The 16,296-nt window shown below is 31.2% G+C and overlaps 1 protein-coding gene across 1 annotated transcript; it reads right to left on the reverse strand.

Moving 5' to 3' along the window:
- Window positions 1–6,007: 6,007 nt before the first annotated feature.
- LOC134685157 (transcription initiation factor TFIID subunit 8-like) lies at window positions 6,008–13,618 on the reverse strand. Its single transcript, XM_063544632.1, has 6 exons — window positions 13,341–13,618; window positions 11,310–11,408; window positions 9,105–9,167; window positions 8,339–8,463; window positions 7,918–8,065; window positions 6,008–6,251 (listed from the first exon to the last, which is right to left on the reverse strand). Exons 1-6 carry the CDS (start codon window positions 13,477–13,479, stop codon window positions 6,022–6,024), a joined length of 804 nt encoding a protein of 267 aa, XP_063400702.1. The 5' UTR covers window positions 13,480–13,618; the 3' UTR covers window positions 6,008–6,021.
- Between the last annotated feature and the right edge of the window lie 2,678 nt (window positions 13,619–16,296).

Raw genomic sequence — 16,296 nt, forward strand, 5'->3', positions numbered from 1 at the left:
GGGAGTTTTGGTCCCAACAGTTAAGGAAAAAGGGGCCCAAAGGGTCCAAAATTAAACTTTGTTTGATTTCATCAAAATTGAATAATTGGGGTTCTTTAATATGCCAAATCTAACTGTGTATGTAGATTCTTAATTTTTGGTCCAGTTTTAAAATTGGTCTAAATTGAAGTGCAAAGGGTCCAAAATTAAACTCAGTTTGATTTTAACAAAAATTAAATTCTTGGGCCTCTTTGATATGCTGAATCTAAACATGTACTTAGATTTTTGATTATGGGCCCAGTTTTCAAGTTGGGCCAAATCAGGATCTAAAATTATTATATTAAGTATTGTGCAATAGCAAGTCTTTTCAATTGCACAGTATTGTGCAATGGCAAGAAATATCTAATTTCACAATATTGTGAAATTGCAAATTTTTTTTTAATTAAGAGTTATCTTTCTTTGTCCAGTATAGTAAGCAAGAAATATCTGCAAGAATTTTTTTTAATTGGAGTTATCTTTCTTTGTCCAGAATCAACTTAAATCTTTGTTATATACAATATACAATGTATATTCACTTTTTACTACCAACTGATAAATTTAAATAATCTTTACCATTCAGTGATAACAAGCAGTTTTTTTACATCTTAATATTTTATGATGTATTTAAATGAGTAGTAATTGTTGCAAACTCCATTAGAATATTTTAATTGAAATTAGTTTTGGAATAAGGGAAAGGGGGATGTGATTAAAAAATTGGGTTCAATTTTTCTCATTTGAAATTTCATAAATAAAAAGAAAATTTCTTCAAACATTTTTTTGAGAGGATTAATATTCAACAGCATAGTGAATTGCTCTAAGAGAAAACAAAAATTTTAAGTTCATTTGAATATATTCATTCTGTGTCAGAAACCTATGCTGTGTCAACTATTTAATCACAATCCAAATTTAGAGCGGAATCCAGCTTGAATGTTGTGTCCATACTTGCCCCAACCGTTCAGGGTTCAACCTCTGCGGTCGTATAAAGCTACGCCCTGCGGAGCATCTTGTTCTGATACTGTATGCAAATAGCTCAACTATATTTGGTGTATGAAATTATTTTACAATGAAACTCTTTTTTTATGGTTTACAAGATCTTGTATTCTCTTGAAAATTAGCTTTTAATGCTCAGCTTTTCAATACTGTAGTGTTGCACATGGGAAGCAAAAACCTGGTAATCTCAGGAAAGTGGGAATGATGATTTCTAACATACTAAAGTCCTTTCATAAATTTTGTTGATAAATTACCACATATACATTTGTACATGTATCAGAGAGTGTCCATCTGATGTGATTCTAAATAAAGCAATACCAAATAGGTACTGATAGACATTCTTTGAGAGCTTAAAGGGACAGGAGATAAGGCATCAATGCTTAACTCCAGAGTAATCAAGTAAACAAGCAAAAAGTAAAAACACAAAAATACTGAACTCCGAGGAAAATTCAAAAAGGAAAATCAAAAATCAAAAGGCACAATCAAAAGTCCAAACACATCAAACGAATGGATAGCAACTGTCATATTCCTGACTTGGTGCAGGCATTTTCTAATGTAGAAATGGATTGAACCTGGTTTTATAGCTAGCTAAACCTCTCACTTATATGACAGTCGCATCAAATTCCATTACAATGTCAACGATGCATGAACTAAACAAACATACTCAAAGAATAAAAAGGTCAAAAATAGGGATACAGCAGTCAATATTGTGTTATCATCTAAAATCACTGTAAGAACAACAAATGTAACGAAGAAGCACAAAAAGGCATACATCAAATTTAACATACTCATTTTGCTTTTCTTATATGACTTAATTTATCTATATAAAGTCTACCCGTAAAGGATAGAAGGTTTTCAGTACTGGTGTAAAATTGTGCATTTGAAATTCGCACAGGTAGACATAAAAATAATTTTGTCGTTCAAAGTATGACGGCATACATAAATGCCAAGTCACGTAAAGTAGATATAACAAAAAAACAGACTTAACAGTAAAAGTAATAATAATAAATAAAATAATTGTGTGGTTCAAAGTATGACGGGATACATAAGTACAGTTTCACGTCAAATGTATATCATAAAAAACAGACTTAACAGAAAAAGTAGTATTATTGAGTAAATTGTTTTGTCATTCATAGTATGTCAAGATCCATAAGTAAAAGTAATATTAATAAATGAAATAATTTTGTCAATCAAAGTATGATGTTTTACATAACCACAGAGTCTCTTCAAAAGAATATCTCAAAAAACTGACTTTACAGTACAAGTAATATTAATAAAGACAAATAAAAGAACACTATAACACGTTATTAAGATGATAACCAACATCAGTATGCAAAATCTATACTTCAAGACCATCTTGTATTATTTGTGAAGTTGATACAGAATATTTATCAACAAGTTCTGGGTATCTTCCGATGAACTTCTCTAGAAAAAGGACGAGACTTTCTTTGACAAACCTCTGGTTCATCAACTTTCTGCTCAGACACTGGTGACATTTACAAAGTCTGAATAGGAGCTACAAGCTCTTGAATACCTAATAAGTTGGGAATTGTATATTCCATATGCAGGTGAAGTTGGTATATTACTACTAAGGTGGGGGAAATTGATAATTTCAAAATTAAAATCGTCTCGTTTATCATAGATTCTGGTACTGAGATGACTGTGTATGTCAAATTCGAGGTATAAGTCTAACCAGATGCTCCGCAGGGCGTAGCTTTATACGACCGCAGAGGTTGAACCCTGAACGGTTGGGGCAAGTATGGACACAACATTCAAGCTGGATTCCGCTCTAAATTTGGATTGTGATTAAATAGTTGACACAGCATAGGTTTCTGACACAGAATGAATGTATTCAAATGAACTTGAAATTTTTGTTTTCTCTTAGAGCAATTCACTATGCTGTTGAATATTAATCCTCTCAAAAAAATGTTTGAAGAAATTTTCTTTTTATTTTTGAAATTTCAAATGAGAAAAATTGAACCCAATTTTTTAATCACATCCCCCTTTCCCTTATTCCAAAACTAATTTCAATTAAAATATTCTAATGGAGTTTGCAACAATTACTACTCATTTAAATACATCATAAAATATTAAGATGTAAAAAAACTGCTTGTTATCACTGAATGGTAAAGATTATTTAAATTTATCAGTTGGTAGTAAAAAGTGAATATACATTGTATATTGTATATAACAAAGATTTAAGTTGATTCTGGACAAAGAAAGATAACTCCAATTAAAAAAAATTCTTGCAGATATTTCTTGCATACTATACTGGACAAAGAAAGATAACTCTTAATTAAAAAAAAATTTGCTATTTCACAATATTGTGAAATTAGATATTTCTTGCCATTGCACAATACTGTGCAATTGAAAAGACTTGCTATTGCACAATACTTAATATAATAATTTTAGATCCTGATTTGGACCAACTTGAAAACTGGGCCCATAATCAAAAATCTAAGTACATGTTTAGATTCAGCATATCAAAGAGGCCCAAGAATTTAATTTTTGTTAAAATCAAACTAAGTTTAATTTTGGACCCTTTGCACTTTAATTTAGACCAAGTTTAAAACTGGACCAAAAATTAAGAATCTACATACACAGTTAGATTTTGCATATCAAAGAACCCCAATTATTCAATTTTTGATGAAATTAAACAATGTTTAATTTTGGATTGATTTGGGCCAACTTGAAAACTGGGCCAATAATCAAAAATCTAAGTACATTTTTAGATTCAGCATATCAAAGAACCCAAAGATTTCAATTTTTTTTAAAATCAAACTAAGTTTAATTTTGGACCCTTTGGACCTTAATGTAGACCAATTTGAAAACGGGACAAAAAATTAAGAATCTACATACACAGTTAGATTCGGCATATTAAAGAACCCCAATTATTCAATTTTGATGAAATCAAACAAAGTTTAATTTTGGACCCTTTGGGCCCCTTTTTCCTTAACTGTTGGGACCAAAACTCCCAAAATCAATACCAACCTTCCTTTTGTGGTCATAAACATTGTGTTTAAATATCATTGATTTCTATTTACTTTAACTAAAGTTATTGTGCGAAAACCAAGAATAATGCTTATTTGGGTCCTTTTTTGGCCCCTAATTCCTTAACTGTTGAAACCAAAACTCCCAAAATCAATCCCAACCTTTCTTTTGTGGTCATAAACCTTGTGTCAAAATTTCATAGATTTCTATTAACTTAAACTAAAGTTATAGTGCGAAAACCAAGAAAATGCTTATTTGGGCCCTTTTTGGCCCCTAATTCCTAAAATGTTGGGACCAAAACTCCTAAAATCAATACCAGCCTTCCTTTTATGGTCATAAACCTTGTGTTAAAATTTCATAGATTTCTATTCACTTTTACTTAAGTTAGAGTGCGAAAACTAAAAGTATTCGGACGACGACGACGACGACGACGCCAACGTGATAGCAATATACGACGAAATTTTTTTCAAAATTTGCGGTCGTATAAAAATGAAGCGGAGGAAGCCGTGTCTGTGGTCTCTTTAATTTCTAGTTCTGGTTGGTATATTAATGGAACCCAATCAGAAAAGTTCGGATTGTTAATGGAAAGAACATCATCAATATATCTGAAAGTGAAATTTAATAACCTGGCTTCTTTGATCTTCTTGTTTTTGACAAGTGTCTTAAGGAACTACGATTCATATGAAAATAAGCGGAGGTCGGCAAGGAGAAGAGCACAGTTAGTTCCCATAGGAATGCCGACAATTTGTTGAAAAAGTCTACCTCCAAATTCAACAAATATGTTGTCAATAAGAAACTCCAGCATACTGATCACTTGTTCCTCTGTGTAGTATGTTTTACCCTTTTGTTCCTTATTAACAAAATATGCCTTATGGTATCCCAAAGTAATAAATTTATAGTGTATGCTACCATTTTTATGATGAAAAGCATTGTGGATTATTTCTTTAAGACGGTTTTTCAATTTCACATGGGGAATGGTTGTATACAAGGTTGAAAATTCAAAAGTTTTAATAGAACTAATTTCAGAAAAAGACAGAGATTTAAAATTATCCAGAAGTTCTTTAGAGTTTTAAGAATCCACATATGGTTAATACCACTATGTGAGTAAAAAGTTTCACAGTATATCTGAAGAGCCTCTTTAACTGCAGACAGAATTTTAGTCAATCTAATGGACAATTCTTTAGTAGAACAGCAGATGAGCTGGCAATGTACTGTTGTTTGTACGGAATTTTGTGAAGTTTAGGTATCCAATACAAACAAGGTAAGTCCTCCAATTTGTTGTTCAATGCAAAGTTCATAGAAGCCATGAAGGACTTATGATTCGCCAAAATCTCATCCTTGTCAAATGATATGTTTTTGTATGTGGGAAACGGAGTGCTCATTTATTCCTAATTCTTTTATAAGACACTCGTAGTATTACGATTTACATATAAAGACAATATTATTTAAAGCTTTGTCCGCAGGAACAACAACATACTTATCTTGAAGAGATGATAGACATTTTACAGCCTCTTTGTCACTGAAAATGGACTTAGGTCGATCATTCACACAGTTTTTCAACTTATGAATGCGACCTTTTATCAGAGACCTGATTGTTTTGACCCATTCTGACAAAGTGTCCAGTTGAACTTCTTCTCGTTTAGCCCATGCCCTGGCGTAGTTCTCAATGGAATCCATAATTATTTTGAAGTTATGGTTCCAATTGATGTGTTGGGGTTCTCTAAACTTAGGACCATGAGAAATCACTTTTCGGAGATTTTCATGTTGAATTATGTTTAGATCCCCAGTAATAACATGGCAGACAACCCAATAACATATTTTTTGAGTGAAGACTTTGAACAAGTGAAAACCATCGCAACAGAAAAGTTAAATAATAAATAGATCATCAGTTCTCTACCAATTAGGTAGTTCTATAAAATAGCAGGATAAACCATACAGTTGTAAATGCTACTAGAAACTTTAAGAATAATAATGTTCAAGGGAGAATATAAAAGTATGAACAACATCATTATAAAATCATAACTATTTTAATCTTTTCTTGAATTTGGCAATTTTCATTGGTCTCAAATATGGATTGTCTATAGAATCTGTTTCAACTCCTTGTGGATTATCTCCAACTAATTCAGACTGTTCTGGTGCTCTCTTGCGTTTTTTAACTGCTGTGGTCTCAGGTTGATCTTGAGAATCTAGATCTTGATCTTTTGGAAGCAATGCATTCAAATATGGCAGAGGCATAGGTTTAACTGCAATTACTGAAATAGAAACAATTTGGAAAACTATAGATTTGATATTGTTCACAAAGTTAGCTGGAGTTGACATTAATAGGTTGGTGATTTTATGAAAATCTTTAAACTAGATTAGTACGACGTAGAAATCTTGTTTCTACCAGATCAGAAATATCGGTCAAATTTGTCCATTCATTACAGAGAATGCAGCAAACGACACTTGTTTGCTCTTTAGTGACGTTTCGCTTGGACTACAGAAATGCATTATTATATGGACTTCCCGCAAATGCAATTCAACGATTACAGCATGTACAGAACACGGCCGCAAAATTAATCACAAGGAAAAAGAAAACGAACATGTTACTTTTATTTTAAAACATCTTCATTTCTGCCAATAAAATTTCCTTGCAAATACAAAGTGTTGCTTTAAGTGTTTAAAGCTCTGAAACAAGAAGCACCCATATACCTTCAAGAACTAGTTAACATTTACAAGCCAACAAGAACTCTTCGGTCTGAAAACAATACGCTGCTAGTCAAACCACAAGTAATAACAATAACATATGGAGAGAGACGGTTTGATAGAGCTGCCACCATTTTATGAAATGACTAACCAAAAGAACTGCAAAACACTGAAACTGTGAATGCTTTCAAGAAAACATTAAAACTTATCTATTTAGACAGGCTTTTCCACATGATTGATAATCCGACAGTACTTAGACTTTTATTCGATCTCAGTATATATTTTAATGTATCATACTTACTTTTTATTTCCTTTACTCTTTTTATTTTTAGTCATTTTTCATACTTACTTATTTTTTATAAATATTTTTTTTAAATTTATCTATATTTTAAAATTATATTTGATGAATAACTTTTAATTTTCATATACATGTATATTGAGTTGTATTTTTACGGTCTCTATTTTGATTCTATTGAACCATTGACACATAGATATATTTTCTTTTTTTTAATTTGTGTTTATTTATATATATGTACTTGTATCATTGGTAATATGTATGCACTGTTAAAGCGCTTAGAGTAAATGTTTATTTAGATTAGCACATATAAGCACTGTAAATAATAATAAACCAACCAATTTTTGCAAGCAATTTATTTTTGCAGCGTAGAACACAAACACACATGGTCATCATCGCCAATATTGTAAAACTTGGACTTCCCCTTCTACATGAACTTGTAATAAAGTCATCAATAAATAATGCCCCTAGTTTTGTAAAAAGTGCTAAACACAAAACAAAGAATCCATTAAAATAAAAGATGCATTTTAGTGACTTGAATACAGAATATTTGCACAGTAGTAAAAAAAAGCTGAATATCATTATATAAAATTAAGCAAATGCATTATACAAAAGCAAAGATTTAAAATTGAAACAAAAGCAAAGATTAAAAATTGAAACAAAAGCAAAGATTAAAAATTGAAACAAAAGCAAAGATTAGAAATTGAAACAAGGTAACAAATATCTTGTAAAAGTAATATATGCAGATTCACACAAAAAGCATTAAACTAGCATGTACTGAAACAACAAAAAATCCAATTTATGGTCATGTTTACAAAGCTTACAGCATTGTGCATATTTGAGGAGATGTGGTGTCAAACATCAATTAGCCTTACATAATTTTCTTGACATTTTTAGTTTAAAGTTATAAATCAGTACAGCATGAAATCCTAACTTACAAGGATATGTAGTTGTATCATCTCTAAACAGGGACTGAGTTTCTCCTGTTTTAGCTATAAATCTTGTTAATGCTCTCTCCACATCACGTTTTTGAGAGGCTGCTTTCTCTCTAATCATTTGATATTCACTCATTGGAGCTTTTTTTGTCTACAAAAGAATAAGATGAAATTACATGAAAACAAAATGCATAAGACTAACTGGTGATCTTTATTTTATTTATTTAAAACTTTTTTAAATTGCATTGGATTGCAGCTTCATGTATCTGAATCCCACATCTCTTCTTATTCATATTTTAACAAATATCATTGTACAGTTTGGAGCTAAGTTTTAAATATTTGTTGAAATAAATTTGCATCAAAATACACTACCTACAGAAACATTAAGAATAATTCTATATCATTTTCCAATTGTATAACTTACAGAAGTTTTGATGTATGTATGAGGATCAGGAAATGGAGGTAGATGATCTGGTATGTGTGAAGGGTGTTCTCTACGGTCTCCTGTCTGTAACATCTTAATATTAGGTGGTGGAGCACTGTGTGCAGCTAGAAAACAAACAGACAAAATATGTTATTCAATAAGTGTATCTACTTCAAATTCACTGCTGGATACTGTCGTACTTCAATTAAAATACTCTTAGGAAGAATGTTTGGTTATGGTAATTTTGCCCAAAGGTTTATTAAAAATATTTTTGTCATATACATGTACATGTTTTAAAGTTTTAAGATCAATGCTAAAGAAAAATCCATGTCAATTTTACAACTATATTTAAAGTAAAAATAATGCCAATATCAACTCTGCAATTGACAAAAATCAAGATGTTTAAGATACTGAAATTGACTATCCAAAAATGTTTTTTCAATTTGAATTCATTTTTCAAAACTTTTCAAGTTGAATTATGCAAAAAACAAACTTCCTCCATTTTAAATTCGAAAATATTATACCAAAAAGGGAGAATACTGAGTAAGAAACTAGTACCAATTTTATTGAAATCAATAATTTTATTTGAAATTTAAAGAAACATTTAGAAAAATATTTGTAGTCTTGAGATTTTTCACTAAGATATATACATTTTTTGTGTAATTTATTACTCTTGTTTTATCAAACACTTGGACTATTTTGTGCAATATACATGATATATATATATATGCAATTGTGTAAAACATGTCTGTCTTAAAAAACTTACGTGGAAGAAATACTGTTTTATTTGGTCTTTTGGCATGCCCTGGTAATGCATGAATATTTTGACCTAAAAATGCAAACATAAATTTATACATGGATAAAAAAAATATATTTATCTCTTTTGTATGGGTATTTTTTCGACAAAATACTGGTGCCATAGAGTAAAGAGCTCTTCCTGAACAGATTTTAATTGGACATTTGTCTATGTATCTTTAGTTATGTTACTGATTGTGATAAAGAAAAGAGTTTTAAACTTCTTCACACATGTATGTCAATATTGCATTCTATTTATCAGCCATCCTTGGAGCTGGGTTTTTTTCTAACCGTACTCGTATATATCTATCTTGATAAATACTTCCAACATTAAACAGTTCATTCTGGAATATTTCATTGAATTAATTATAGTCATTTAAATAATTTGATGTTAAAGGTACATTTTTAGCAGTCTCTTTCCTCTACTGATTTAATAATACATTGTTATACATGTATCTAGACTGGTGCTCTTACAATGTTTATACATGTATCTAGACTGGTGCTCTTACAATGACTGGTGCTCTTACAATGTTTATACATGTATCTAGACTGGTGCTCTTACAATGTTTATACATGTATCTAGACTGGTGCTCTTACAATGTTTATACATGTATCTAGACTGGTGCTCTTACAATGTTTATACATGTATCTAGACTGGTGCTCTTACAATGACTGGTGCTCTTACAATGTTTATACATGTATCTAGACTGGTGCTCTTACAATGTTTATACATGTATCTAGACTGGTGCTCTTACAATGTTTATACATGTATCTAGACTGGTGCTCTTACAATGTTTATACATGTATCTAGACTGGTGCTCTTACAATGTTTATACATGTATCTAGACTGGTGCTCTTACAATGACTGGTGCTCTTACAATGTTTATACATGTATCTAGACTGGTGCTCTTACAATGTTTATACATGTATCTAGACTGGTGCTCTTACAATGTTTATACATGTATCTAGACTGGTGCTCTTACAATGTTTATACATGTATCTAGACTGGTGCTCTTACAATGTTTATACATGTATCTAGACTGGTGCTCTTACAATGTTTATACATGTATCTAGACTGGTGCTCTTACAATGTTTATACATGTATCTAGACTGGTGCTCTTACAATGACTGGTGCTCTTACAATGTTTATACATGTATCTAGACTGGTGCTCTTACAATGTTTATACATGTATCTAGACTGGTGCTCTTACAATGTTTATACATGTATCTAGACTGGTGCTCTTACAATGTTTATACATGTATCTAGACTGGTGCTCTTACAATGTTTATACATGTATCTAGACTGGTGCTCTTACAATGTTTATACATGTATCTAGACTGGTGCTCTTACAATGTTTATACATGTATCTAGACTGGTGCTCTTACAATGTTTATACATGTAGTTTGAGTTATAGTTATGTAATATCACTTGTGTGTAAAGTTAGCTTGGATTTATATTTCCCTAGATATTATGACAAGATCTTATGGTCATTATGTGTTAGAATATATAATATCATAAAGTGTATGGTAGTTCTGATTTGTAGTTCTTGAGAAAATTGTGACCTTATTTCATGGGACACATAGACGGACAGAGAGTAATGATGAGTAATGACTAATGAAGGTGAAGTTAAGTTGAAACTGCATATTAGAATCTTAAAATGTACTAGGTTTCATGTAGATATGTAAAACCATGTAGGAGGACAGGATAATTTCTAAACAGGGTAAACATGTAATTTCTGTGATGAAAGGGACATAGTAATGAATATTCTAAACATAACGAAAAATCCTTCAAATGGTGATGCTTGCATATCCTGATCAATTATTAATCTACAAAGTTTGAAATAAATCAAATAAAGGATAGTGAAGTTACAGACACCCAAACATTGCAGGGGTATAACAATTTTATTATATATATAGATTAGACCATTGGTTTTCATGTTTGAACGGTTTTACATTCATGACATTAGTAATTTTACGGGAGCTTTATACATTTGAAGCTTGCTGTTTGGTGTGAGACAAAGCTCTGTGTTAAAGGCCATACTTTGACCTATAATTGTTTAATTTTATAAATTGTTACTTGAATGGAGAGTTGTCTCATTGGCACCCATACCACATCTTCCTATATATGTATAACCATGTCTCATACATAATATATAATATAATATATAATACAAACCCATTTCAATCAAAGCCATTATAACATCGGTCATGATTCCTTCTGTTCTGCCAGCTAGTTCTGCAAAGGCCTGTGTACTCCTGCCAAGCTCCATTAAAACTATAAGTAAAAATAAAGGAGTTGCTATAAATATCATGGTATTCTCTAATAGGATTTAAGTAATTTTAGTTATGTCATGTATGTTAGGTTTGATAAAAATATTGTTCAAATACAAATAATGTAGGTAATACACCAATGGCCAAGGTAAGGTTCATGACTAATCAGATTCAATCATATTGACATCCACACCACAAAGCACAGTAAAAGATTTTGGATATATACAACAAAGACTTTTACCTGTAGTATTTAAAAGAATATATTTAAACTTTTATTTAAACAGGGTAAACAAAAAATTTAAAAAAACATATTTAAAGATGATCCTGTTGAACTTCTGACATATATCCTAAATATAATAATTTTTCCATTGTATTTTACAGGAACCTTTGTGATGTCCAGTAATTACTAATATCCGGTCTCACTAATTAGAAGCAACAAGCATTTTAGCGACAACAAGCGTCAACAAGCGACAACAAGAATTATTTTAGCGACAACAAGCGACAAGAAACTATTTAGCGACAAGAAAAAACATATTTTTTTCAATAAAGAATATATATATTTATATGGACCCCAAGGTAGAACCACGTCCTCGTTGTGGGGTCTGGAAACATGCTAAATTAATAAAGATGGCATAGCGTGGCTGAGAGTTCTACAAATAAAGCATCGAATTGACATAACAAGAGTACACTTAGAGCATAGTATTAAGCAAATGAATCAAAATATTATATTCCATTATGCCCGCTCCATATATATATCTCCATTCGTTTATTCATACTTTGACTTTGATGAAAACAGATATATATCCATTATCTTATGCATATTCTTCGTATTTAAAAACAAAAAAAAAGAAGCTCAATTCTCTTTCTTCTTCACAAATGTTTAATTTCTTCATCTACCAATGTACTAATATAAACTTAACAATCTCTTTCTTCCTCACAAATGTTTCATTTCTTCATCTATCTATATAATAAAACATTTTAATTAGACATATCTGCTCGTAAATTTAAAAAAAAAACATTTTTTTTATTACATACAAATTTCTTTATATCAAATATCTAATATTTAATAAAAAAAAAATGTTTTCTTGTCGCTTGTTGTCGCTAAAATAATTCTTGTTGTCGCTTCTTGACGCTTGTTGTCGCTAATTAGTGAGACCCCTAATATCTGTCATAATCTGATATAACTGTTATAACTTGACATAAGGTGTATTTAGTTTTATGCACCCTGCTGCTATTGTACCTTCAAAGGACTAAGGCTTTTGGAGTTACTTAAGGTTCATCATAAGGAATTGAAAAATATTGCCGTGTTTACACCTCAAAAATTACTATGAGTACAGACAAACTGGTACATCCAGGAAAGTTTTAAGGCATGGCAGGAACTAGATATATAAAAGTTATATGAAGTGTACGTTTCAGAAAATTAAAAACTTACCTGCATTTTGATGTGCATTTTTTTCCAGTCTGCAGAAGATAGGAAAATAAACAAACACCCGAGTTTCATTTGATACGGTCCACTCAGTTACACAGTTTAAACCTGTTAAATCACCTATTGTTTACAGGTGTCTATTGTCCATCTATTGTCCATTTAAATCAATACTACTCACAACATTGATTATATGAGGGGAGCTTCTCAATCGTTTTCACTACTTAGTTAATTTTTGCACCTTCTGCAGGAACGAAAAAAAATGGATAGCAAAATCTAGAAAAGTTTATAATTTTCTGAAACATAAAATGCATTTAAAATTTATATATCTAGTTCCTGCCATCCCTTAAAACTGTTGCAGGTGTATAGGTTAGTCTGTACTCAGAGTAAAATTTGGGGTGTAAATACGGCCATTTTAGCCAAAAGGTTATGATGAACCTTAAGTTTTTGGGGTTTTTTATCGGTAAAAGTTTTTATAAAGCATTGAAATGGCATACAGTTTTTACAACTTACAACTTTCCAGCATCTCAGTCAATGATTCAATGACTGACTCTTCAGCTGTCTGGAATCCTACTTCTAAACACAGTGCACTAACTGCCACTTTTAATGCTTTCCGCGATGAAACAGCATGTTGATCATTTTCTGATGCCATTTTTGTTGTGGTTAATATGTAAATTACTACATTATTTGATCGTTTTCAACAATAAATGGGCATTTGTTGTCACTTTGACTTCCATGTTTGATTCCTGAGGTAAAGTCTAGAGGTATTCCGGTCTCATTCCGAATGATAACAGTTAATAACCGAAATTAGTTTTGTTAATGCATCGACTAGTCACGTACCAAGTAAGAAAGTAAGTCACTAAATGTTATCTAACATAGCTATAAACAAAAAAACAGATACTGAAGGAACATACTCGTGATATTTTTTTATATACTTTTTTTTAAATTGTCACAAAAACAGACGAATAAGTTAAAATCCTAATTAAAAGAAAAATGTTTTATTAATTATTATCAAACTCTCCGGCTACTGATAAAATAAACAACACCAGCGGAATGAAAGTGATTAAATGTATCTATATAAAATTCGTAAATCTCATCAAGGATGATCTCATATAATAATCAAATGGAATAATAGCCACAACCTTTCTCACCCCCCCCCCCCCCCCCCCCCCTAAAAAAAGAAACAAGTAAAAATGTGAACTACATTTAAAATAAGTGATCAGTGGTTTTTATTCAGAAACTGGACGATATACAAAAATACTAAGAAATGAAAGAAAATGTAAAATATGTAACATCTTAGTTGATGAATTCCACCTTTTCTTTAACTGTAAAATTAATTTAAATAGTAGAAAAACCTTTAATTAAACATGTATATGATTATTGCTGAGTTTTCTTTTCTTTTGTTTGTTTTGTATCATGCTGTATTGCTATTACCAAAATTTTGTTTTTGTTTGTTTGGGAATAAAGAATTTAAAGTCGGCATATGTATACCATAACTGGCATAATTTTTTTTTAATACTATTATATAAATATCATGCTGTTCAGCCTCTATTCAAGTACAGTTATAAATAAGATTTTTTTCAAAGTCTGTGAATGTAATGAAATTAAAAAATATATATATTTGATTTCTGGACCTCCAGGGTCACTTCATGATGTAGCTCGTCACGGCTGCAAACACCTTCATATGCATTGCATGGGTGAGAACCAGCAATGGCTGCAATATCTTAAACTCTTACAAACTAAAAAGCATAAACATATAAATTGTTTGTTTATAGCAGCTCAAGGATCCGTACAAAATAATGTATAAAATACAGAGCAGAAAGCCGGAAATAAAAAGGAATAAAATTTAGCTACGAGGTAGAGCTGGATACTAGGGTAATAGACTTCTGATAATTATAAGAAGATGTGGTATGAGTGCCAATGACACAACTCTCCATTCAAGTCATAATTTGTAAAAACTAAACAATAAAAGGTCAAAGTATGGCCTTCAACACAGAGACTTTGCTCATATTATTACCGAACAACAAGCTATAAAGGACACCAAAATGACTATTGTAAAATAATTCAAACAGGAAAACCAATAGTCTAATCTGTATGAATAACGAGAAACGAGAAACACTAATGACAGGTGCAAACATATACAACGGGTTTAAACGTTTTAACTGGTGCCAACCTTCACTCTAATTAACCCGAAATAGTAGTAGAACATTACATTCAGATTCAATATTTTATAAAAGTCCTACCACTTGTAATACATGATAATTTCTTGTTTGGCATGTACAATGTTGATATTGATATGGTAATTATAGGCTTCCCCTAGATAATATTAAGCATATGACCAAGAGCTATAAGAACATATTTGAAAACATATAATGTAAATTGAGAATGGAAATGGGGAATGTGTCAAAGAGACAACAACCCGACCAAATAAAAAAAAAAAAACCAGCAGAAGGTCACCATGCAACAGGTCGTCAATGTAGCGAGGAATTCCCGCACCCGGAGGCGTACTTCAGCTGGCCCCTAAACAAATATATACTAGTTCAGTGATAATGAACGCCATACTAATTTCCAAATTGTACACAAGAAACTAAAATAAAAATAATACAAGACTAACAAAGGCCAGAGGCTCCTGACTTGGGACAGGCGCAAAAAATGCGGCGGGGTTAAACATGTTTGTGAGATCTCCCCCCTCCCCCCTATACCTCTAACCAATGTAGAAAAGTAAACGCATAACAATATGCACATTAAAATTCAGTTCAAGAGAAGTCCGAGTCTGATGTCAGAAGATGTAACCAAAGAAAATAAACAAAATGACAATAATACATAAATAACAACAGACAACTAGCAGTTAACTGACATGCCAGCTCCAGACTTCAATTAAACTGACTGAAAGATTATGATTTCATCATATGAACATCAGGCACAATTCTTCCCGTTAGGGGTTTAGTATCATACCATCATAACATATATGAGAAGAACATAACCCGTGTCATGCCAACAACTGTTTTTAGAATAAATGTGTTTAGTTCCGATGCAAAGACCTTATCAGTGACTCAATATTAACGCCAAAATATGCAATCTTTAATGACTTGACAACAGTATCGTAATTATATCCCTTCTTAATATGTCTATTCAAAGGTTTTGTAAGTTTCTGAGGTGAATACTGACACCTTTGTGCTTTATAAAGAATTTGTTTTCAATGTGGTTAGTGTTTGCTAAAAAAAATATTCGCGGAGGAAGTTCGAAGAAGTTTTGTTTTAAATTCTAGGAAAAGTAGGAACAGCGTGCGTTACATTATTAAAATTAAACTTTAAGTCCTTGACATTCAATATTCATGATCCATTTTTTTTTCAAATAAAGTCATTTTTTATTTGCATTTTTTTATCCGATTTTGTAAAAAATCCTTTCAAAACCAACTTCTGTCAAACCAATCAATGCATAAGAACAATATGAATTTCATTTAAAAAAT

This window comes from Mytilus trossulus, chromosome 9 (genome assembly GCF_036588685.1).
Source record: "Mytilus trossulus isolate FHL-02 chromosome 9, PNRI_Mtr1.1.1.hap1, whole genome shotgun sequence".
In the NCBI taxonomy this organism is placed as follows: Eukaryota; Metazoa; Mollusca; class Bivalvia; order Mytilida; family Mytilidae; genus Mytilus; species Mytilus trossulus.